This window comes from Tetrahymena thermophila (genome assembly GCF_000189635.1).
Source record: "Tetrahymena thermophila SB210 genomic scaffold scf_8254185, whole genome shotgun sequence".
Lineage (NCBI taxonomy): Eukaryota > Ciliophora > Oligohymenophorea > Hymenostomatida > Tetrahymenidae > Tetrahymena > Tetrahymena thermophila.
In genome coordinates this window covers 15,363-39,745 of record NW_002476085.1, presented here as the reverse complement: position 1 = coordinate 39,745, position 24,383 = coordinate 15,363, and the positions used below count along the sequence as shown (strand labels likewise).

Here is a 24,383-nt window from a genome sequence, read left to right as displayed (position 1 = left end):
TTTTTTTATATGTTAGAATTGCTTTATATTTTCTAGTTTTTTTAAATTTAGATAGATTTAATTATTGAAAACACAAAGTATATTTATTCAAATGACAGATTTGTTATCTTTTAGTACTAAAATTGAATCAATCTTTATGAGATTAATAAATAGATGCAGAGAGAATATATTAGGGATGAGAATATGTAATAAAATAGATAATTTTTATAATATTTAATTATATATATTACAAGAATAAGCAAATTTTAAGATAATTAACTAACCAAAAAATGTCTGGAGAAAGTTTCCAATTTTAATTTTTTAAAATGCTTGAAAGTTTAAATAATTATTTCTAAATAGTTTTTTCAATCGTAATCAACTAGCTAATTTGCTTTATTATTATTACTTCCATTCCCATTATCTGTTACAAATTTTGCAGTTGAAACATTTTTAATCTAAGGAAATTCTAGTTTTTCAGATAATTTGTCTTGACTCCACAGTAAAAGTTTGATAAGAGTAGGTAATTTATTTTCTATTTAAAGAATAATTAGATTCATTTTGAAAAAATCTTAAATAAAATTTTTATTGAATAAAAAATATTATTTTATTATTTAAAATATACCTTTTTCCTACTAACCTTTTAGCATTTCATAATTAATTTAACTAGAAATCTTAATTCTCTATGAATTACTGACTAGATCTTGATAAGGGCTCTCTTATAGATTTTCAAATGCTAACAAGCTCATGACCTTTTCCATGCTATCTTAATACAGTTCTTTTTTTTCATTCTTTTTGATAATATTGAAAAATAAAATCTATTAATTAAAATACTAATAAAATACACTAGATTCTAAAATAGGCAGTAATTCTTCTTAAGCAAATGATATTGCTTTATCTATTTACTCACTTCTGATCAACTCTATACATTTTTATAATTTTATATTAAAATTTATGTCTTTGTTCTCTTCTAAAACCTTTTTAATATTTTACAATTATTTTATATTTAAATATTTGTTTAATTACTTTTTTATTTATTTTATCGAGCTCATTTATAGCTTCATCTATTTATCCATTAAGAATCAACTTTCTTATATCTATGCGTGGCTACATACATTCAAGATCTTGTTCGCTTACTTTTTAATTAAAAATGATTATAATTGTAAAATTATTGCAAAAGACTTTTGGAGTGCTTTAATTTAATCTTAATATCCTTTTTAGAAATTATTACTTTCAGTTTAACTCTCTTCCCTAAACTTTTCTGCTGCTTCTTTATATCCTGTTTAGAATGGTAAATATTGTTTATTTATTAGTGAAAAACTAGAAAATGAAGATTACCTTCTATTAAAAAAAAATTCATAATAAGTTTATTCATATCTTGTTTAGCTATTTTAACATTTTTTAATTCCTCCTTCCACTATTCTAAAGAAATCTACTTCTTTTTATTGCTATCAATACTAAAGCTATTCATATTATTAACAGAGTTTCTATTAAATTTCTGATATCTGCTTTTAAATTATTTGATTTGTATGATGAATAATTTTTTTTTTTTGATTTAACACTTATTAATAATAACAATAATAATTAGAAAAAACATTAAATTAAATTTTCATTCTATTTTAAGTTTTTAATTAAAATAAGAATAGTTGAAAAATATGAACATAATAATTTAAAATTTAGATATTATAATATTTAATTGCTTTCCATTCGTTTTCACATAAAAAGAAATTTCAAAAATTTAGAATGATTAAAAGCTTTATTCTTAATTTATCAAAAATGCAAACTTAAAAGTATTCAACAAATAAATTATATTTATAAAAATTTTTTTTAAATTTTCTTGAAATTAATTTTTCATTTTGAATTATTTTAATTTTTTTACATAAAAACAATAATATTATTTTTTAAATATATTTGAACTTGTCAATTTAAACTATCTATATAAGAGTTGTATTCGTTTGCCTTGATTTAATTGAACTTGTGGGCTGTTTATTTAAATAAAAATGTTTATTACAAAATTCATGATTTAAACAAAATTCTTAATTACATCTTCCTCTCTTTAAAAATTTATCTTAAAATTATCTAAACTCCCTTTCTTATTTCTCTTTAAGTGCTTCTTTTGACATTTTCTGCTAGTTTTACCTAATTAAATTTTATAATTGCTCTTAATAAATATAAATATTTTCATAATATATTTATTACTTATCAAAATCGTTTGAAAATAGATCATAACCAAACAATTTTTTCATTCTTGCATCTTCAATTTATGCCAAACTTGTTGCCTTTTAACTAGAAAATTAAAAAGTAGTTTAGAATTGATACTTATATGTTAATATCTTACTCATAAGAAAATTTAACTTCTGAGAAACCTGGTGCTGAAGTGTTTATCACAGGCTTAGTAGGAATCTAGAATTAAAATCTTTTTTGATTTTATGAAATCTTTATTAAAAAAAATAATTTAAAACATAATGATCTTCTTGTTTGTTTTTATTTATATTTACATTTTGCAAATTTTTAATAAGAATTTAAACTTCCTCAGCCTTATCTTGTTATATATCAGTAATTATATTTTATTCACTACCTTCCTAGTTTTATTCTTAATGTCTCAAATTTAGGTGGTCTTAAATAGTCTTTATCATATTTACTTTTGTATTATCTTTTCTAAATTATATAGAATTATTAAATTATTATTATTTTTTATCATTTAATTTACTTTTTTTATCCATTTTCTTCTCCTTCAGCTTCATCATCATATGATTCCTTCAAATATTTTTTATCAATGAGACCTGTAATATCTTCTAAACCTTATTTTGCACTTTTTGATAATGTTTCTTATATTCTATTAGATGTTTACGGATTTTGCTAAAATTTTAAAAAATGTATCATAATAAATACACTCAATATTTATATAATGAATTTACATCTTATTTATTCTTTAATTTTTTAATTCCTCTACTTTTTAGAAGAATAGATGAATCATTTGTCTCTTAACTATATATTTAAATGATTGAGCAAATAGTATATAAGCTGATAATTTTACTTATTCTCTACTTAATTATCATTTGTTTCAATTTTATTTTCTTCATCTGTATATGCAACTTCAACTGCTTCTTTTTTAGCCCTCTTTTTAAACATTTCTACTATTTATTATTACTTGGTAAATTATTAATAATGCTACTAATAGATACAAATTGATTATAAATATTTTATTAAATAATTGAATCCAAACCAGATTTGTATTAAATCATTCATAAATTATTTATTTATATATTGTTTTAATATAAACGAATTATTTTTATTCAAAATCTCAATAATTATTTTATATTTAATCTAAACTTTTATAGATTTATTTCTATTTTATATTCTATAATTTTAAATTGTTGAAAATATAATTTGATAGCTTGCTGCAAATACTAATTCACCCAAACCAAATACTTCTTTTTTATTACTTTCATTTTTTGATAAAAAAAGCTTTTCTTAAATGAAAACATGCCCAATAGATGAATATCTGCATAAAAATTAAAGAGATTTAATTTCATCTAATCAAATACATTTTTCATTTAAAGTTATAAAGTGGAGATATAAAATCATCTGGCTATATATACTTAAATCCCTCACATTTTTTACAAGCCCAGCCATTTAATCGCTATGTAATTTTAAATGTAAAAATAAAAACATTTAATTGATTAAAATATAGGTAAAATTATACTTTTTGAATATTATTTTCATTTTAAAAATATTAATAAATACTTATTAAGAATAACAATTAAAATTATTAAAATATCATTTCTTTGATATTATTTAAAAATTTTTTGTAATATGCATAAAATATTTAGCTTTAAACCAATCAAACTAATTAATTTAAAGTTTTTAATTTTTTCTTTGGTGTATTTATGATGCTGTAGGGCGACTATGGTTAAGCTTAGATTTTTTAATAAATATGTATTCCACTTTCACATATATGAAAGTAGAATTAATCTAAGATAATGAATTAATTAATTAAAATGGATTGTCCACTAGAAAATAGTTTGAAGTGTTAAAAAATAGAGAGAAGTAAATTGGTTTGATTAAAATAAAATTAGTGAAAAAAGAAATTAAACAATTTTTATTATTATTTTACTTGATAAATAAATAATATAAATTTTTAAAGAAAGATAGATCACCAAACAAAAATTAAATTTATTCATTTATAAAATACTGATGAACTTATTTCTTATTTATAACGAATTTGAACTCATAAGTTATGTAAAATTTTAAAGCCAGCTAAATTATTAGTTTTTTATGATATCACTTATTTGCGATTATTAAAGAAAAGTAGAAAACAAGACTGAGAGTTATAGTTCCTCATAAATATAAACAAGAAGCTAATTGAATTAGTTTTTGCTTAAATGAAAAATAAGCAAAATAAATTATGGCCTATAAACGCGATTATAGATATATAAACCATAAAATATTGTAAATTTAACCAAAAATGATGAAAAAATCAGCAAAGAAATTGCATAGCTTTTAACAAATATATTAAATCCTTCAAAATTTTAATTATTCACATATTTTATTAAAATATCATAACAATATTAAACTAAATTATAAAAATTAATAAATAGAAACAAACATCAATTATTAAATAAATAATAAAAGAAACAAGCAGCCTATTCATCAATAAAATTGCATAATTAAATTATATATCAAATATTTAATAGTTTAGGAAAGAGACTGTGAAGGCTCCAGCATACATAAATACATAAAGACAATCAAACATAAATAAAAACACACTTTTTTATTTAAAAGAATTTTTACTTTGATCAACTGAAAGTAGACTTATTTAAAGCATAATATTGTTAGGAGAGTGGTTCATAGTGCCATTTATACAAATAATTTCAAAATCATGAATACTAATAATTAGTTATTAAAACCCATCTTACACGTAGCTCAGAGCAGCAGCGACTATTCTAAAATAAATAATATGAGTGGAGCAAATAACTCAAACTCTTATCATAAGATAGCTGCAAATCTTTTTACTAATTAGCTCTAATCCTAATAACAGTAGCAATAACTTTAGTAGCAGTAGCAGTAATAATAATATTTGTATTCAAGTCCTTAGACTATACAAAAAAAAATATTACAATAATAGTCAGATTCTTCTAGGTAACCTTAGAATTTCTTGTATGAATCAGTTGACTATAAAATAGCTACATAGTCATCAGCTTAAAATTCTCCTTTCCATATTTAGCCAATTAATAGCTATCAAGCTGGGGCTCTGTCTTAAAGCAATAATGGTGGCTGCAGAAATTAATCTCCTTATTCAGGAAACAATAGTTATCTCTTTAGCAATAATAATAACACTTCTTCTTAATAGCAAAATATTAATTAAAATCTACTTTTCGATAAGACAGCGAGTTTGATGAAATAGAATAGCAGTAATTAGTAAAATATGCAAATAAGCGCAACTCCAAGTATAAGCAACATTAATTATTTAAATAGTAGCATGAATTAAGGTTAAGCTAAATGTCATAGTGCAACAAGCATCCATTTTGAATTGCGTGATTTATAGCAGGAGCGCTTTCAAGTTAAGATGATGACCAATTATTCTGGCACTGAAGAAAACTCACCTATGCAAGCTAGAATTGCAGATAGATTTAATTTGCATAAATAAAGAGATGTAAGTAAAGGCAGATAAAATTCAGAAGATCAAAATAAAAAAATACATCAGTCAATAAACGAATTGGAAGGAGAATGGAATAAATTAAAATAAATCCATAACTTAGATAATAGAAGCCAATCACCATTTAATAATAGTTTGAATAATAGCGCATTGAATATAGCTAAAACAAACAATCTGCAAGCAGGCTAATAAAGATTAAGTGATTAATTGAATAGAGATTAATGGAATACTTAGGTATCAGATAATTGTTCTGTTCATGACCAAAGGTATAATAAATTTAATTTTTTTAAAATATTTCATACTTATTTTAGAAAATTGAGTATCATAAATAAATAACAATTTTCAAAATATTAAATTTTTCACTCTAAATACATAAAATAAATGAAAAATATTTTAGTTATAAAGAATTGGTATTTAATTAATGATTGCAAATTATTAAAATAGTATGGCAAATAAATGGTATTTGTAATATAAAATGGAGATAAATTTCAAATATTAAATTGCCTGATTTCTTAATCTAAAAATTGATCACTTTTGAATTTAAAAATAAATCAAAATTTGATATGAGAATAGAAATGAATAAGTTATTATACACATTAGAACTATCTTATTAGTTTACAAAAAAATATAAATTAAATTGATTATAAACCTCTCAAATTTATTGCTAAACATTAGAAAAAAGTATAAAATATTAAACTCTTTTCAAACCTTCAAATTAAAAGGAAATAGTTTTTACTTTAATATAAACTATAAAAAATAGAAATTAATTAATTAACTTCAATTATTCTTTGAGTGGCGAGTTAGTTATTTAGTTTGTTAGTTTGATATTTTTTCTAACATATAGTTTTTTATTATAATTTGTGAAAACTTTCTATAATACTGATTAAGAGATTAAGACGCTTATAAATTGTAGTTTTAATCATTTTTTTATATTGTCTACATTTTTCAGCAAAAATATGTAACTTTTTTCTCATATTATTAAATAAAAAGTTATGATAACACGATTAAGACTTAAGGCTCAATAAAATCTCTCACTAGTAGCTGTAAAAGGATTCGTACTTAAGGAGATTCTACTAACAATGGAAGTAACAACTCTCTCAAATAAATTGTCCACACTCCTTCAAGAAAACAAAAGGATTAAAGTGCTAGCAGCATCAAAAAAACATAAATTATTAATAAATCTATTCCTTTAACAAAAATTAATTTAGATTAAATGAGAACAAATTCATACTCTAGTCGTTCACAAGGTGAGCAAGTCACATAATATATAGTAAAGAAGGATTCTAGATAAAATTCTTCTTAAATCTCAAACAGAAACAGTTTAAATAACTCCAATTCCCTAATATCTACAAATACTAATAATCCTAACTCTAATCATGTTTAAAATAAATCCCCAATAAGCAGAAATAGTTCTTAAGATGAATTCGCAGCTCCTAAATCACCTGACACTACATTCTTAAAAATTTAAGAGAAATACTAAAATGTACATAAGCAAAAAACTGGAAGTAAGCACCAGGATTCAAGCAATTAATCTATAAATCTATCCTAAAATTAACAAAATAACTCATAATACTAAGTCTATAATAACCAATAACAACTAAGCACAAATTATTCTCAAAATATGCTTAATCTCAACTAATAGAACTAAGAGACAAATGCTAATAGCAATCAACAATATTAGAAAAATTCCTTTTCAGATTTGAGCGTTTCACCATATCAAAGTCAGATTATGTCTCATCACTCCTCAAATATGATAGGAAGTAATACACTACATTAATACCCATCAATTATATCTTAGTCTTCTGCTTACCAAGCTAATCAAGCACCTTAAGTTTAATAACCTAGCAGTTACCCACTTCCTCTTAAGCGCTACTCTTCTTTATAAAACGACTTAACCAATAACTTTAATAATTAAAACAATAATATTTATATTAATAATAGCCAAGATTAATCTGATATTTTCCATTTTAATACATAAGCAAGCGGTGCTTCACCTTTTAATAACAATAATATAATCAATAACTAATTGAAATCTCCAGCATCTTACCGTAGCAGCAATTAATAAAGTATAAGCATTCAACAGAATAGCAATACCCCTTAATACAATAATAATATTTCTAATAATTATGATTCAAACAATGGCAATAACTCTGCTTTGAGATAATTACATTAAAATACAATTAAAATCAATGAGCAAACTAATTAAATTAATTAAGTGCCACATTCAATGCAAACTATAAATTAACTTTAAAATGCATAGTCTATGAACTATTTAATTACTTAAAATTATGCTGCAAATAACCCATCAACAAGAGTTTCAAATGCTTACTAAATTTCAAAAAGTGGTTAGCATAGTAACAGACAAAGTGAATAATCTCAAATTTAGTAATAATTTGGAGAAAATCAAAATCGTATCTTGCAACAAACAGCATCACCACCAGGTGGATTTTCTGATGCTCTAAGTTAAGTAAATTAAAAAAATTAAATTCCTAACTCAAAAGAAAAATCAATAATATAACCTGTAAGAGCAAGTCCTGTTAAAAAAATGATATCAGATGTAAAACCTCAATATCAATCTCAGTAATCGCCAAAATAAAATGGTTTAGTTAAAGGAATATAAGGTAGCAATTGTTACAGCAACAACAATAACAATAGTTTAGGAACATATAGCAGCAATACTTATAATTTAAGCTATACTCCTTAAATGAATGCTTCCTCTCAATAAAATGCATACTAAATTTCAGGTAAAAAAGACATGACTTAAATAATCATGAATAAAATTAAAAAAATGAATGTTGCTAGAATTTCTTTGAATGAGGATGATGACTTACTTTTTTAATCTACCGATGCTGAATCTTATAGTAATTTAACAAATGGCTCAAACAAAAACTACATCAATGCTAAGGGTAAAGCTAACAGTAAGATGGTTGACATGAAAAGTATGAATGGAAATAACAATAATAATGACTATCTTTAATCTCTTTAAATCTAAGAAATAGACCATATATAAAAAACTATTTAATAATAATAAATGAAATCAAAATAGGATTATATCTATCAATTATCGGATAATTAAGCAAATAATATTGAGGTTTTTTCTACAAACTCATAAGCAATGCATCTGACTGATACAGTATCCCCACGCTCAGTTCCCTCTCAAATTTAATAGATGACTAATGATCCTACTAAGATATCATATAAAACTAATATCTTATCAAATCAAAAGTATTTCATAACAAATGAAGCAAATGATAAAAATATTCCTTAAAAATCTCAAGAAGAAGTATATAGAGATTTAATGTAAACATTCTTTTTTTATTTGAATAATTTTAAATCATTTTTAACTTATTAAATAAAAGGATGTATAAGCAAAAGAGTAATATAAGTCCTGTTAAACAAAATTAAATTAGCCAGAATTAGCTTGAGAATAATACAGCAACAAGCTCATTTTTAAATTCAAATGGACAACAAGTAAAAGAAAGTTTCATATAAAGTTAAACTCAGAAGCCATATATTATCTCATAAAATAATTTGCAACTAACTCCAATAAATTAGAAGAAAGTTTCAAGCAATACTAACTATTCGCAGAAGTTATTGGATTCGATTTAAAAGCACTCAAGAATCCATAAAGAGAATTAGTAAAATATTTATTCTAACATTCAAAAAATATGAGAAATTCAATAAAAAAAACAAAATTGATAGAAATTTAAGCAAATTAAAATTATTTAACTTAACAATTATTATCTTAAAAAACGTATACTAATAAATTAAACAAAAAAAGCTTAATAATAATAACAGCAAAAACTAAAAAAAAATATTTTCGAATTGGTTTATTCCAATTAATTTTCGCTCTAATAGTGTCAAATAAAAGCTATTTGAGAACTTAAATAATAAAACTTGAAAAATATTTAATATTTTTTTTTAATTTGTTAAAAGCTCTTAATATTTATTTTTAAAATAAAAAATGTAGTTTAATCAGTTTGATTAAAATTAATTTTAACTATAAAATATATAAATAAATAAATATGTAAAAATATATTAAAAATATTAAAATAAGAAATTATTTATTAAATCTTATAAGTGAATAATTAACAACAGAATTTTTTCAATAAAAGCTATACTTTAAGAATGTTTTATTTCAAGCAGCTTAATTTAAGATATTTAGGAATAAAATTCTTCTCAGGAAAATAATTCTGTGACTATATAAAAAAATAAAAATAAATATTAGTAATTGACATTAAAATCAATAATTATTATTTAAGATGTTAATATAAATTGTCTGTATGTATACTTTAGTAAATTTTTAATTTGAATATTATATTTAAATTTATGTATTTATCATAAAAATAATTTAAGGCATAAAAAGATATATTTTTTTACTTTGCTAATAATTAAAAGAAAAGAAAAAATATCTTAAAGAATACAAATAAAATTTTAACAAAAATAAAGTGGAAATTTTCAATAAATATAAAAATATTATTTATTATATTCGTTAGATAAATAAAAACTAAGAAATGCTTACGAAACTTAATAATTTAAAAAAAGACATAACTTTTATATTTGTATGAAGATATTTATTTTTCTTGGGTGTATTTTTATTATTATTTATCTTTTTATTTCATTTAATTAATTAATTTATTTTTATTCATTTTTAGTTTTGGTTTTATTAAGCTTTCTTATTTTTTTCTTATTTTTTATTTTCAAATTTTTTTTCTTATATTTATTCAAAATTAAATTTTATTTTTTTATTTATTTATTCTAAGAGACTTATGAAATGAATCTATGTTTTATAGAAAAATCAAGTATTTAAATGAAGAATTATGAGAAAAATTGAATTTATAAAAAGAAAATTTAAGATAATGATGATGTTAGTTGGGTGGTTTTAGGTTTTTTGATTATACAGGCGATATCAAAAATCATAATTCATTTTTATATCATTTTTATTATCAATCAAATCAAAAATTTAAAATCTATTCAAATTGTATTTGAGCGCATCAAAAAACTAGCTTTATGTGAATGTCAGAGTATATTTATCACATGTGTGATAGGAAACACATTAAGGCTAGTTAATTGAATCAAAATAGCCGAGAAAGGTAAGAGCTTCTTATTCTTAGTAGATCAAGAGTATGCTCTTAGTTTAGTATTGGGGATTTAAAAAACTTTTCAATTTGAGAATTGTAAATTTGATTTGAGATTTTATTTTTCCTTTTTGTTTTTTTAATTTATTTCTTAAAAAAATTATTTGATTTTTTCTTTATTGAATAAGAAAATTTTTTAAACTTATTTCTTGAATTAAAATAGACAAAAGATATTTTTTTATTAGTCCTAATTAAAGCAAGTAAATATTTCTTATTTATGAAATATCATTCATTATTTTGTCAAAAAAAAAATTTTTTTATTATTTTCAAATAGTTTATAATAAGTGTGAGAGTGATTCTTTTTTTAAATAATTTTTATTAAAAATTTATATTTTCAATCAATAAAATTAATTAAGCTTTTTTATAATGGAGAATATAGTTTGCATGATTATAAATACAAATTACAAAATAAAATAATTTTAAAAATAAATCTTAATTTTTTAAATGAGGGTAACATTATATTTTTATTCATTTTTAAGCAAGGACAAAGTCATCTTTAGGTTCTACTTATGCATATATTTAATCTGGTGTTAGAACTATGACTTCATTATGTCTTTATAAATTGTGTACTGCTAAACATCTATTGTCAAAATAAAAAATTTTATATTTTAGTAACAATTTTAAAGATTTTACCTTTCACATTATGGGAGGACCAATTGCTTGAGAATTCCATATCCGTAATCAAAATAATCAGTATCTAGTTTTAATCCATTGTATTATGGAAGAAGCTACTCTTTGATATATTTTGAAATTTCTGTAACTTCATAAGAAAGTTAGGTAAAGCTCTTAGCTTTAAAACGATCATATTCAATATCTTATTAATGTAAATTGAGTAAAGCCCATAAACCATAGCCTTTCCAGAATAGAAGGGCAGATTCTAAAAATACCATAATATCATCTCTAATTTCTTGTTTTATTTCTAAAAATCTAGAATGAGCTTAAGTTAATTTTGTAAAAGAAGCTCTGCAAATCTAACTCAATCCTTTGAAGTCTTTTTACAATCTTAATTTTTCAGCATATAAAGAGTTAACACTAGTTTCTAATATTCTAAAATTTAAAAAAAAAAATTATTATTTACTAAAAAAATACTTAACAAAATTTTAATAAAATATTTAATTGAAAAAAAAAATAATTACAATTTGACAGAATAGAAAACGGTTTATTTGAACTCTGGAATCAAAAATTGTTATCTTTAGACCAAGAAATATAAAACATCATTGATCACATTATATAATCTTTCTATAGGTTAAATTCCAGTTTTAAAAGTCTCAATAGCTGTATCGAGTTCAGCGCTATGAATATTATTTAAAAAAAAATTAATCAATACTATTTTATTTATTAATAAAATTATTACATGAACTTATTCATTTCTTTATATTCTTAAGTTAAGTTGAATGTATTATGAATGTTTTAGAGAACGTAGTTTAAGTGAGGGAATGCATCTAGTTAAAAGCTGAATGCATAAGAATACCTAGCCATCATTATTTCTGCTGCGCATGCTTCCTAATTTGCTAATAATAAAATTTTAATATATTCGTCATTTAATTATTCTTTTAATCTTACAATTTTAGTTTGTTGTGTATTCTTATATGTTTTTTGAAATAAATGTTTTGTATTTAAAGCTAGGGACATTGTATTATCTAAAGCCTACAAGTGCCAACTATTTGTTTAAAAAAATATATTTTAGATAAATAATGAGAAAATAAAAAGTTTTATTACCACTTCAACGTTTGTCTTTAGATAATCATCAAATATTTTCTTGTAGTTAAGGATACCATCATTTAATTTCATGATTTCAATGATTTTTTCTTTTGTCATAACATTTTTATACTAATTTCTTAATGAATCCACATGATTAAGGTATTGCTATGCTTGTTAATCTGCTTTAGCTTCAGGCTTAGCTAGTTATTCTATATTCACGTTATCCTTAATTTCTGGTATTTCAAAGAAAAATATCATTTTTGTATAAATCTTTAAGCTTTAATATTCTTTAGAATCTGATAAGAATTTTGATAGTTTTTGTAAAATTAGAATTATTAAAAATCCTCTTAATAGCTTTTTAATAATACAAATAATTTATCTTAGGCAATGTTTTTCCTTAGATAAAAAGATATTTTATTCAATTTTAATAGAAAGGCATAGTTAAAAAAAATAAAGGTCATCAGATTTATTAAAAATAGTAATAATATAATTTGATATAGAGCAATTTTTAGCAGCAAATTATTTGATTAGAAATGCCTTACCAGTAAAACTTATTTATTCTAAAAGATTAGATGAAATGTAATAGATACATTTCTAATTTAAATTAAATGAAATTTCAAAATAATTCTTTTTATTTTTAAAATTTCCTCATAAATTTTGATTTTATTTCTTTTGAAATTTAATTTTAATTAATCAAAAAATCAGTAAATTATTTTAAATTTAAAAATAAAATAGATTTTTATTATCTGATAAATATAATTCCTTAGAAAAAGAGACTTCAATAAATTTAAATAATTTTCATTAAAAATTAATGATTTCTAATAATTAATAGAAATTTTTTATTATTGAAAATAAATCTATTTGTTAAAAGTACGAAAAAATCTATTTCAACAAAAAGAGTTAATCCTGGTATGATTTCTCAAGTTTGTTTTTAAGTTTTAGTTAGTATTTAAAGTATAAGATGTAATTATTGGATCAAAGTATGATTCTTCAGTGATTCTTCCATCTTAAAATTGATTTTGTTACTTTTTTTCTTCAATTGAGTAATTACTAAGACCAGTATTAAGTTTTTTAAGTTCTTTACCAACTCTTTTATATCTCATTTATCTTTAATAATTGCTATTTTAAGATTATAAATTTTATTAAAGAATTTAATTTTTCATTTTAGTTGACTAGTTTTGTGGTTTTTCAAAATTTGTATCTACATCTTACTCGTTTTCTTCAGTTATAGCAGTATTTTTATGAATTTATTTGAATACAGGTTTCTCATTTAAAATATATTATTTTGACTTTTGAGCAAAATGAGAGTTTATATCTATTAAATGGTTATAAATTATATCATTCATTTATTTCTCATCAATAATCTTTCCTAACTCTAATTATTATTTGATATATTTTAAAAACATTTTTTCATTTTCTTCAATATGCTTTTCATATTCTTCTTTTAGATAGATCAAAAATTGATTCAATTAGTAGGATTATATTTTATTTATTTATATGCTCTGGCTGAATTATTTGCTGAGTTTTTTCTTTGTTTAAAACCATTTTTTAGTTGATAGATTTTTAGTAGAATCCTAATTAAAATTAGAAACAGAATTAGTAGATAATTAATTATTATCAACTCCATTATCTTATAGAAGTTATGATTAATCATCAATTAGTTTTATCTTTTAAATCATATTGTCCTTTCTATTCCATATCTGATAGTTTAAAACGTTTTAAGTGTTTTTATTTAAATTTTCTGTTTTTAAAAGAGTTATTTTTAAATATATTTTAATAATATAATAAATTTTCTTAAAAAAATATAAAAATGAGTATGATATTTACATTTTTGTTTCTGTATTTTAATCATATTTTATGCAAAATAATGAAATTATATTCTAGAGTGATCAATATTATTTTATTTAGCTTATATAATCTGATCAAAATCTATATTTTTGTAGTTTTAACTAAACATTTGTTTGAGTTGGTCTTCACTCACTTAGTTGTTAAAGAAATCATTAGAAGAGGAATATAAATTATTTGGTGTTTGAGTAGGTTCTGATTTCTCTTTATCATTTCTTTTTAAATGAAAATATAATTTATAATTTAATAAAAAAATATTTACTTAAAAGTTTCTAAAAAAGAAATATTTTGAGCTAAAAGAGTTTAAGATAAATCATTTTCAAGATAAGAACTCCTATCCATCTCAGACTCTAAGTTACTATAATGCAATAGCCTCCTTGGAGCTTTTGATTAATATTTCTATAAATAAGTTGATAAATATAAATATTATACAAAAAATTAGCTAATACTTAGGTTAGTGGTATGTTTTATAAAAGTTTTTTGTATGGATCATTTTTATAGAGCTAATTAATTTATATTTTATCATTTTCAAGCTTCAATACCATATTGCTTAATCTCTATTTTAGTTTTTAAATTAAAATTAAAATTTATTCTTACTTTTTAGATTAAAACTATTTGTTTAATGTAATGTTCAATTATTTTAATTGAAACATTGTAAGTTAAATAAGTAATTAATTTACAGATTTATGTTTTACAGTTTGTTTAAAGAAATTAATTTTAGTTTTGTCTTTTAAAAAATCATCTATGGAAGGTATCTCTGTTCCATTTTCATCATTTATATAATACTCTTTAGATAAATCATCAAGATATTTACCCTAATTTAAATGTAGGTAGTTAGCCTAAATGCTACTTTCAGTCTTTTGCATTTTAGATTAATTTTAAACCGATTGAGATCTTATTTTTTAGCCTATAACATTCCCGGTTATAGTTTATGTTGTGAAGATAGATGAATTTTTAGGGGTGGTTAAAGCTATTTCATTTTACTAAGGAGAATTAATAGCAGGAAAACTTGGAAAATTTTCATCATTTTTATTATTTTATAGATTTAATTAATTCGGCTAATTATGTATTGAGTGCTCCTCGAGTATGAGCTTTAATCTTGATTAATGATTTTAGCTTTAAGGTTATGAAGAAAACGAAGGTGAAGCATTTCTTATCCTAGATATATCTGTAGCTTACTACCTAATATACTTTTTTATGCTAGGAAAAGCATCTAAATCAAATGTTTTCTTTTTTTCATGATTATGGGCAGCAGAGAATTTAGCCAAGTCTGTTAAAAACGATTCGTTTTTATTTTTTTAGATATCCATTGTTCCATTATTTATATTGTAAGCTTACAGATCAATTTCTTAAAATTACTGTAGTTTCTTGTCAAACTGTTCCTTTTCCTACTTACTTATATCAGCTTGGTGATTCTGATTATCTGACGTTTGTGAATTAAGATTTTTATTTTTTTTAAACTTAATCCTTCTTCTTGCTTAAAGAGTCTCTATAGCTTACCTTTTAAGGTTTGCGGGGCTACTTTTGAAGAAAGAATCTGAATTATCAAAATTTTTGATATAAGTTTAGTTTAAAACATATTTATTTAGAAATAATTTTAATTTTACTATTCATTTCCAATTAAATCCTTTATGGATTTGGAGATTCTGCTACTTTGATATTCATATATCTTAGATTTGATGAGTAATGTAATTAATATTTTTATTAAATGGCTATTAATTTGTTAATCTTAATAAATATCAAATAATTAGAAATTTGATGAAATATCAGAACCTTTTACAGTATTATTTATACTAAAAGTCTAGATAGATATAGCTGGTATAACTTTTTTACTCAAGTCTATTATAATTTTTAATATTTAAATAGTAAAAAATGATAACACTTTAAGCAATGCTAATATTTTAAACTAGATATTAATTAGAGGTGTAGTGGTATATAGAAATAGATTTTTAAAAATATCGATAGAGCTCGATATTTATTTTTGGTAAATAATATCAAAATTTTTGATATTTCAAGTATTAGTATTCTATTTATAAATATTGGTATCAATTAATATAAAAAAATTAAATATCCAACAACTCTAAAAATTTTCTTATTATAATCATACTATGATTTAAGAAGAATTTAATAAGACTATTTTATATAATCCTTAACTTTTTATTTACTAAAACCATCAACATAAACAAACTTGTAAATAAATAGTTAATCAAATAAGTTGAGAATTTAAGCTTATTAATTATTTGCTGAAGAGTGTTTATAAAATTTTTCTTGCTTTAAAAATAAAAAACCTAATTTTTTTCAAAGTATTTAAAAGTATAATTAATAAAAATATAAAAAGAATAAAATAAGTAATAATATTTGATATATCAAATAAATTTCAAGTATATTATAAGAACAGCTAAAGAACATTAAAATAATTTTAATTTTTAAACTTTTTCAATTTGAATTAGGATAAAAAATGTTTGAATTGTTTAAATATAATGTTTTTTATTCTAATAATTTAAAAATATTTTTCAAAAACTTTTTAATTTAAATAAATAAATATCTCTAAATTGAAAAATAATTTATTATGAAAATATTATTTGTTAAATAAATGTAATGTTATTTTAGTAAAGTGTTTATAAAATATTATTATTAATTATTCTTCAACAAAATATTATATATATTTTTTGACGTTAATATTATCAAAATTATCTTTCTATTTGTAATACTATTATTATAAACTTTATCAATATAATAGTTATTAGTTAATTAATTAAAATCTTACTGCACTAATTCTCACTATATAATTAAATAAAATCAGATGTTAGTTATGTAAAAAGAGATGAAATAATAACAATAGAGTTAATAGAAATAGCAGACAACTAACGAAAAAGATGGAAGCAAATAAAATATTACAATTAGCAGTACAAATATTAAACAGAATGATAAAAAATTTGATGAAAAAACAAACATAGAATACAAAAGATTGTATGATTTGCTATGTGAAGAGAACTAGGCAAAGTAGAAGAAATACTTATAGATAAAAAACATTTATCAAAATGGGAGTTATCTAGTTTAAGAGAAGGAGAAAGATCATTTGTCTGAAGGACTAAAATTTAAAGGAATAAGAGGGCTAGTAAGCACAACAGGTGAAAAGAGTGAAGATATAATTCTTAAGACCATATAATAAAAAAAAGCTGAATTAGAAGTTATGGAGAATTAAATTTAAGAATAGATTATGTACAATTAAACATTAAATTTTATGGCATTAAGAACTGATTCAATTTTAAAAGACTAAAGAAAATTAGTTCTGAAAATGGAAAAATTGAATAAGATCGTTGACAAGAGAAATTAGGATTATACTTAAATCCTCAAGGACTACAAAAGCTAATAACAGCTAACTCAATTTAAGATGGCTGAGCAAGTTGCTTAGCTTGTAAATAAAGAGGAAATTTACAAAACGATTGATTAAAATAGGATAAAAGCTTAAAAGATGTAGAATGAAGATATATAAAAGATTAGCTAAGAGTATGAGCAAATTGTTAAATAAATTACTCTTTAAAAGTAAAAAGTAGAAGAATAGGTTAATTAAATAACAGAATTAAATTAAGTTGTTTCTAAGGTAGCTAATATGAAAACAAGCTTTCCATATACATTTTAAAGAGGAGAAGCTATGCTATATGTTGTTCATGTTTTTGATCATCCTTTGATTGAAAATATTTTAGGAGATCTTTTTTATATTGGTGGGAAAGAAAATAAAACCATAATCCTCGATTCATATCAAAAGATTCCTTACTAGAGTTCCAATACTTCAAATAATACTCCTACTTCTAAAAAATTAAAAGATGTTTTATAAAAATTCAACAAAACAAGTCTTAACTTAATTGTAATGCCCCAAGAAGAGAAGAATCATAAGAAATTTGAATACAAACATTAGGTGTCTAATTCATTTAATCATTCTCAAATAATTTTGAAAGATGGTTAAATTTTTTGTAGATTGCTGGATTTAATCAGTTAAAAAGAAAAAAAAATGAATAACTAGTTAGATAATTAACAACAAAATTTATAAAAAAGTGAAAAAGGCTCGAATAAAATGCATAGACCTTCAATATTTATTAAAAATAGGAGTTTAGGATTTAACTCAGAGCTAATAAGTGGGAAAACTTCTAAAAAAACTTACAATTACGACTACCAAAGTTAAATTTAAAATAAATTGGATATAAACACAATTGAAGACAATATATTTAGCATGGTATTAAAAGCCAAAGATAAATTTCTCAGTTTCGCTAGACAATCAAGAACTTATTATTCAGATGTCGAGTACAGATTTTTACTGAAGGATTTAATTAAGTTAGACTCAAACTCTAATGGATACATGTCTGTTTTAGTAAAATTTACTAGATTTTATAAAATATTTATAATTTTTTGTTGTTGCAAAGTTAAGTAGGATAAAGAGATACGAGAAGGTGCAAAAAGTCAAAATAGACTAAAAGATTTGTGATATGTTTCAAAAAATGAGCAATAAATTTATTTAACTAAGAAGCTATTTATCTTAAAGAATATAAGAAAAAAATTTAAAGCAAGAAAAAAATAAGAGGTTAAGAGACAAATTGTGTTAGCTGAAGATTTAGCAATAGAAAAAATATAATATATCTGATGAGAATTAATTAGATAGTAATTGTTTTCTCATATCAAACATATAAAACTCAGTAGCTGATGAAACAGAAGATGATTAAATTTAAGATAGTAACTTAAATGATGATTTGTTGAATTCATAATAAATATCAAAGGAGTAAGAAATGAGAAATTTTCGTTTAATGGATAAATCATTAGTAATTTAAAAAACTCAATCGATTTCACCTTTCTTAAAAGGTAGATTTCAATTCATTTGCATTAAAAATGTTTAATTTATCTAATTTATTAAAGAAAAAAATATTAATAAAGAAATAGGGAAATCAATATCAACCTCAAATATCTTTGAAAGTGAGGTAGAACCAGTTGAGGAAATACGATTTTTTAAGGGTCGTGTTAATAAGTAATATCAAACAGATTTTAATTCTATAAACATTTTAAATAGTAAGCTTGATACTTTGAGGTACACGAATATCCATATGTTTACAGAAAGTATTAAGACTAACAATAGTCATCATCCTTTTGAGTCATAGTTTATAGTACTAGAAAAAACCTTAGGAGTAATTAAAATTTCATTTAAATTAATACTAGATTTATTGTATGTTGAATAAAAAAGGTTGTTAAAAGGATTTTGTAACTAATGAATACCTGTCTTTAGTTAGCTTAGGTTGTCATATAGAATGAGGCTGAATTTTACAGAGATATTTCTTAAGCTTCCTAGTAATTTAGTTGCTTTAACTATAAAATGCAAGAATTTCTCAAATAGTAAGAAGGAAGATTTTTTGGCTCCTTTAAGTTTAATTAATAATATAAAAAGAACTATACAGGTGGACTTAATACATTACTAAAGCAATTTAAGATGATTTTTCCTTCTAACTTATCATCAGCTCAAAAAATGTTTCATAGCTTAATTGCACATGATGTAGTAGTTATAAATTTTTTAGATATTGAGTATGTTGAAAATGAACTGAAAAATATTAAACAACGCTATGACGAAGAAGTACTTCAGTTTGTTATGAAGTTTAACGATGAATAAGATTTCAATTTAGAAATATCTTAAACTAATAAAAATAATTCATGGAATCCATAATCTTTATTTGACGTGCTTTAGCCATTGAAAGATAAAGAAGATAAAATTTTAAATTATGCATAAAAATGCCTAGAGTTTAAGCTGATGGACATGATTTAAGAATCGAGCAAATAAATTATTGAAAAGGCTCAATATTAATGCCAATAAACAACAAAAAATCTATTTGACTTATGTTCAGAACTTTATTTAATTATATTTCAAATCTTAGTTAAAAGAAAGTAAATTATAGATTAAATTAAACTCAAAAAAGAAAGGGAGAGTCCAAATAATGCTGTATCATTTATTTTTGATTCAAAAATCTATGGTGAAGAAAAGCCAAAAATTCACAACTTAACTATTAAATTACCCATAGAAAGTAGAAAATCATCACATACAACCTAACACTAAAATAGGCTATTTATGGAAAGGAAGTCTATTTTAAGAATAAGTGAAAACGACAGTTAAGCAAAAAAGAATATTATTTCAGTTCTCAGCAAGGCTATTAAAGAAAAGAAAAAGATACAAACAGAAAAGGAAAAATCTCCTTCTAAAATGAAAAGCGATAAATTTTTTGTTATAAATGAAGAGGGTCAAAAAGAACAAGGAAGTAGCTTTCAAATTCAAAATGCAGAATCTAAAAATTTTGATGAATAAAAGAATGAACCATCATTTAAATAAAAATAATTTAAAGAAGAATATTCTTAAAAAAGCGATTTGTTAAAAGTTAATTAGAATAGCTCAACTCAATTAGATATGTTAGAAATATAATCACCAATAACAGAAAAAAGGAAACCATCTATTTTAAGATAATTAGATAAAAATTTTAACTTTTAAGAAAATATTTTACTTGATATTCCGAGAAAGAAATCAGTTAGTGTAAATTCTGATAAATCACTAGAAAAAATAAATACTGAACAGTTCTAAAGTTAAGTAGTATCTAAATTTCATACTATGGAAAGCGATCTGCATCGGATGAGTTTAAGTTAAGAAAATAATTCAGATATTTTATAAGAAAAATAAAGTTTATTATAATCATTGAGTCCGAAAAAAGAAAAATAGATTTAAAATCAATCTTCTGATTAACTTTTTAGGACAAGCCTTTTCTATAATAATGGAACAACAAACCCATTTTAGATTTCTCTTTATAAAGATAAAACTAGCTCAAATAGGTCTTAAGAAGAATCAAGGATTTTAATTAGCTCATTAGGCTATTACAAAAATAAGGAGAAAACAATTAATAAAGTGATTCAAAAAAAGTAAATTGAAAATGGAGAAGTTTATGATAGTTTTAACTCATCACTATTAACAGTGGACCTAAAAACAAAATAAAATATAATAACATTAACTCCAAAAATAAAAAAAATTAATGGTTTTACAAAAAATCAAATTATTGAACTTTAAGATGATCAAAATGATGTAAACTTATACAAAGAAGCTGTTTTCTTTGAAGAAGAGCGTAAGAATATTAAACACATTATATCAGAAGAGAGCAAAATTTTTTATCATTTTAATCCTACTTCTAAATCAATCAAGGAAATATCATCTCCAGAAAAAGTAAAAAAAATAGATGAACGTAGTAGCAGGCTATCTTTCTTAAATAGTCCTTCGCTTAAATAAAAGAATAACTCTCTAAATAATTCTTCAATAATGAGCTAATCCAAATTTATGATAATAAATAAATAGTCAAGCTTATCACCTTCTTAATTGCCTTCTATCTTGAAAAATTTTTCTCCACAAAATTAGTCATTATAAGATTTGAAGGTTAAAGTTGTTAAATTCCCAACAGTAAGCAGTAATAAAAAAGAAGTTTATTTTAAAGATTAGCCTTTAACAGAAAAATAAGCTGAAGAAAATGCTAAATAAAATATAATTGATCCTTTAAGTACTAGTATACTTCCATTAAGTGCACGTGAAAATAGAAAAAGTTTGGTGCCTCCTTATAAAATTAAAGAAGGAAGCAGAGATAATTTAGTTAAATAATATGCAAACAAAAATGAAACTAGCTAAAAATAAATTAATAACTAAAATATCACCCACCAATAGCAACATCATCAAAACTCATAATAGCACAGGGGAAGGTAAAAATAGAATTTTTTGGATAAAATTTCAAGTAATAAAGAAAGGCTTTACTAATAATTTAATCCAGAAACACTATAAGGTGAAGAATTTGTTTTAGAGTAATATAAGAAAGATTTTTTGCATTTAGATTAAGTTTATAAAGCTACAATTTAAGCTAATAAAGAAAAGTTAGAAAATATGAAAAATAAAGTAAATAGTGACCATTAATCATAAGAAAATAACAATAATGATATACTTAAAAAATATTATGAACCTAAAAAGAGAGCAGACCTTTAACAGTTATTATCTAACACAGCAAGTAAATAGTTTACACAAAAGTAAAAAAGTGAAGAGTTTAACAGAGAAACATCTTCTAGCTCCTTTAAAGAGGAAGGTACTAATAAGGATTCGAAAACAAAAATTAATAATGAATAAATTTAACATGAGCATTTGACTAATAAAGTAGCTTCTTTCAACAAAATTAAAATAAAATCTAAAACTAACAAATAATAATCAAATAAAAAACAGAATAAAAATGCAGTTGAAAATAAAACCAAAACAAAAAAGAAATTCTCTAAAAAAAAATCAAACAAATAAAAGTAATAAAAAAACTAAGAAGCAGATAAGCTTTAAAGTGATTAATAAAAAAGCCAAAATTCAATGGAAGATAGTTCAAGTGATATGAATGATAGTAAACTTGATATTTATAATGACTTTGGTACCAGTAGCAATACAAACAGTAGCACTAGCAGCCTTAGCAATGTAAGTATTAATTAAAACAAAAACGATGATTATCAAAAAATAAATGAACTTTTACTACCAAATTCTTGATTTTATTTTTGAATGATGAATATTATAATTTATTAAAATTTAAATAATTTACATTGAACAAATGATAAAATAATATTTTAATCGTATTTAAATAATATTTATCTTTAACACAAAAAAGTATTATTATTAATAGTATATTTATTTTTAACATAATAAAATAACTAATTTATAAAACAATTTTAAAAGAAATTAACACAGAATTAAGTATTTTTGTTAATGTATTTATCTTTAGTAAATAAAAGACTTAATTCATAAAATAGTTTAATTTGAAAAGTAATCATTAGCAAAATTTTTTTTAATTATAAAATTAATATTTTTTTATGTTATTTGGTAAAAATTTAAAAATATTTTTATCTAAAATGTTTATTTATAAATTTAAATAATAATTTTAGTATAATAAAATAAGGTTTAAGCTTCATTAAAATTATTCTTTGATTGCTTTATATTCTTGTTTTGTAAAAAAAATCATTTTTGTTGTTAATCCTCCAATATTTTGTGATATTTTCAAATAATTACTATATATGAATACAAAACATTGTTATTGTTATTATTATATATATATCTTTAATAATTAATTAAAATTCAAATTTTTATCTTGATTTGTACATATTTTAAAAAAGCTGTTTCAAAATTTATTTTATTTTTTATATTAAATTCTCAATAAATATTTTAAAGCATAAAAAATATAAAATTAAATTATTTTACTAACAAAAGCTTTCATAATTTTAAAAAAATCCTTAAATTGTTTGATTTAAATTATATTTTATAGCTTAGAGAGTAGATCTGTCTAAAAATAGTTATACAATTTTTAAAAAAAACAAATATTGATACTCTTTTACTTGATTATATAATTTGACTTAGAGTTAGCTTCAAGCCTTCCAGAGTAATAAGCACAATTCATTAATTTTAAAGAAAATATATTTTTTGGTTTAGTGAATGATATGAGATCCGAAATTTCTTCCTACAATACAGTTCCATCCATATCCATCAATCTTATCAAATTCATATTTAATATAATGGGCAATTTACTTTTCTTGTTTGTATTCTTTAACAGCATTAATAGCTATTTCTTTTACTCTTTTAATCATATCTTCTTCCATATCAGTAGCTTTCACTTCAGGTTCGTGATTCATCTTCCCTATCTAAATTCAGCTTTTTATAATATTTATTCGAATAATGAATATTCTTGCTTTTATTAGGAATTAACTAAAGTTTTTATCTTTTTATTTAGATATATAATTGAATGAATAGAAAAACTAAAAAATATTCTTTTCTTAATTTGTTTATTTATTTATTTATTTGCTTGCTTGCTTGTTTGCTTTCTTGATTATTAACTAATTAAGTTTTAATATTTATGAAATTAAAAATCTTAATTTTTAAAACTACTTCCACTCCATTTTACATATTAAATTTCTTTGAAACATAACTACAATACAAAAAAAAAGAATTTATTTTATGATATAATATATAATGGATAGTGGGAACACGAGCC

General features: G+C 21.8%; 7 protein-coding genes across 7 annotated transcripts; 2 read left to right on the top strand and 5 right to left on the bottom strand. All coding sequences in view use genetic code 6, as the record gives it.

Moving 5' to 3' along the window:
• Positions 1-344: 344 nt before the first annotated feature.
• On the bottom strand, positions 345-1,447 carry TTHERM_01079130 (Ran-binding protein in the microtubule-organising centre protein; the record flags this gene model as incomplete). Its single annotated transcript, XM_001025681.3, has 6 exons — positions 345-511; positions 602-767; positions 822-953; positions 1,003-1,112; positions 1,208-1,255; positions 1,315-1,447. The coding sequence occupies 6 exons, from the start codon at positions 1,445-1,447 to the stop codon at positions 345-347; spliced, it is 756 nt and encodes a 251-aa protein (XP_001025681.2).
• Positions 1,448-1,896: 449 nt separating this feature from the next.
• TTHERM_01079120 (hypothetical protein) lies at positions 1,897-3,279 on the bottom strand (the record flags this gene model as incomplete). Its single annotated transcript, XM_001025680.4, has 8 exons — positions 3,014-3,279; positions 2,895-2,964; positions 2,687-2,835; positions 2,475-2,634; positions 2,315-2,412; positions 2,176-2,262; positions 2,021-2,115; positions 1,897-1,958 (listed from the first exon to the last, which is right to left on the bottom strand). The coding sequence occupies exons 1-8, from the start codon at positions 3,223-3,225 to the stop codon at positions 1,897-1,899; spliced, it is 933 nt and encodes a 310-aa protein (XP_001025680.4). The 5' UTR covers positions 3,226-3,279.
• A 1,579-nt stretch (positions 3,280-4,858) lies between these two features.
• Positions 4,859-9,307, top strand: TTHERM_01079100 (hypothetical protein; the record flags this gene model as incomplete). Its single annotated transcript, XM_001025678.1, has 3 exons — positions 4,859-5,901; positions 6,626-8,935; positions 8,995-9,307. The coding sequence occupies 3 exons, from the start codon at positions 4,859-4,861 to the stop codon at positions 9,305-9,307; spliced, it is 3,666 nt and encodes a 1,221-aa protein (XP_001025678.1).
• Positions 9,308-11,241: 1,934 nt separating this feature from the next.
• Positions 11,242-12,732, bottom strand: TTHERM_01079090 (hypothetical protein; the record flags this gene model as incomplete). Its single annotated transcript, XM_001025677.3, has 6 exons — positions 11,242-11,353; positions 11,407-11,820; positions 11,910-12,065; positions 12,128-12,284; positions 12,337-12,433; positions 12,493-12,732. The coding sequence occupies 6 exons, from the start codon at positions 12,730-12,732 to the stop codon at positions 11,242-11,244; spliced, it is 1,176 nt and encodes a 391-aa protein (XP_001025677.2).
• Positions 12,733-13,361: 629 nt separating this feature from the next.
• On the bottom strand, positions 13,362-16,041 carry TTHERM_01079080 (hypothetical protein; the record flags this gene model as incomplete). Its single annotated transcript, XM_001025676.2, has 6 exons — positions 15,927-16,041; positions 15,000-15,856; positions 14,769-14,876; positions 14,582-14,718; positions 14,302-14,534; positions 13,362-14,215 (listed from the first exon to the last, which is right to left on the bottom strand). Exons 1-6 carry the CDS (start codon positions 15,982-15,984, stop codon positions 13,362-13,364), a joined length of 2,247 nt encoding a protein of 748 aa, XP_001025676.2. The 5' UTR covers positions 15,985-16,041.
• A 1,051-nt stretch (positions 16,042-17,092) lies between these two features.
• TTHERM_01079070 (hypothetical protein) lies at positions 17,093-22,891 on the top strand (the record flags this gene model as incomplete). The annotated part of the gene is made up of 4 exons (XM_001025675.2): positions 17,093-18,688; positions 18,741-19,173; positions 19,246-19,493; positions 19,550-22,891. The coding sequence occupies exons 1-4, from the start codon at positions 17,123-17,125 to the stop codon at positions 22,889-22,891; spliced, it is 5,589 nt and encodes a 1,862-aa protein (XP_001025675.2). The 5' UTR covers positions 17,093-17,122.
• Positions 22,892-23,760: 869 nt separating this feature from the next.
• On the bottom strand, positions 23,761-24,024 carry TTHERM_01079060 (cytoplasmic dynein light chain 2; the record flags this gene model as incomplete). Its single annotated transcript, XM_001025674.2, has 1 exon — positions 23,761-24,024. One exon carries the CDS (start codon positions 24,022-24,024, stop codon positions 23,761-23,763), a length of 264 nt encoding a protein of 87 aa, XP_001025674.2.
• Positions 24,025-24,383: the final 359 nt, after the last annotated feature.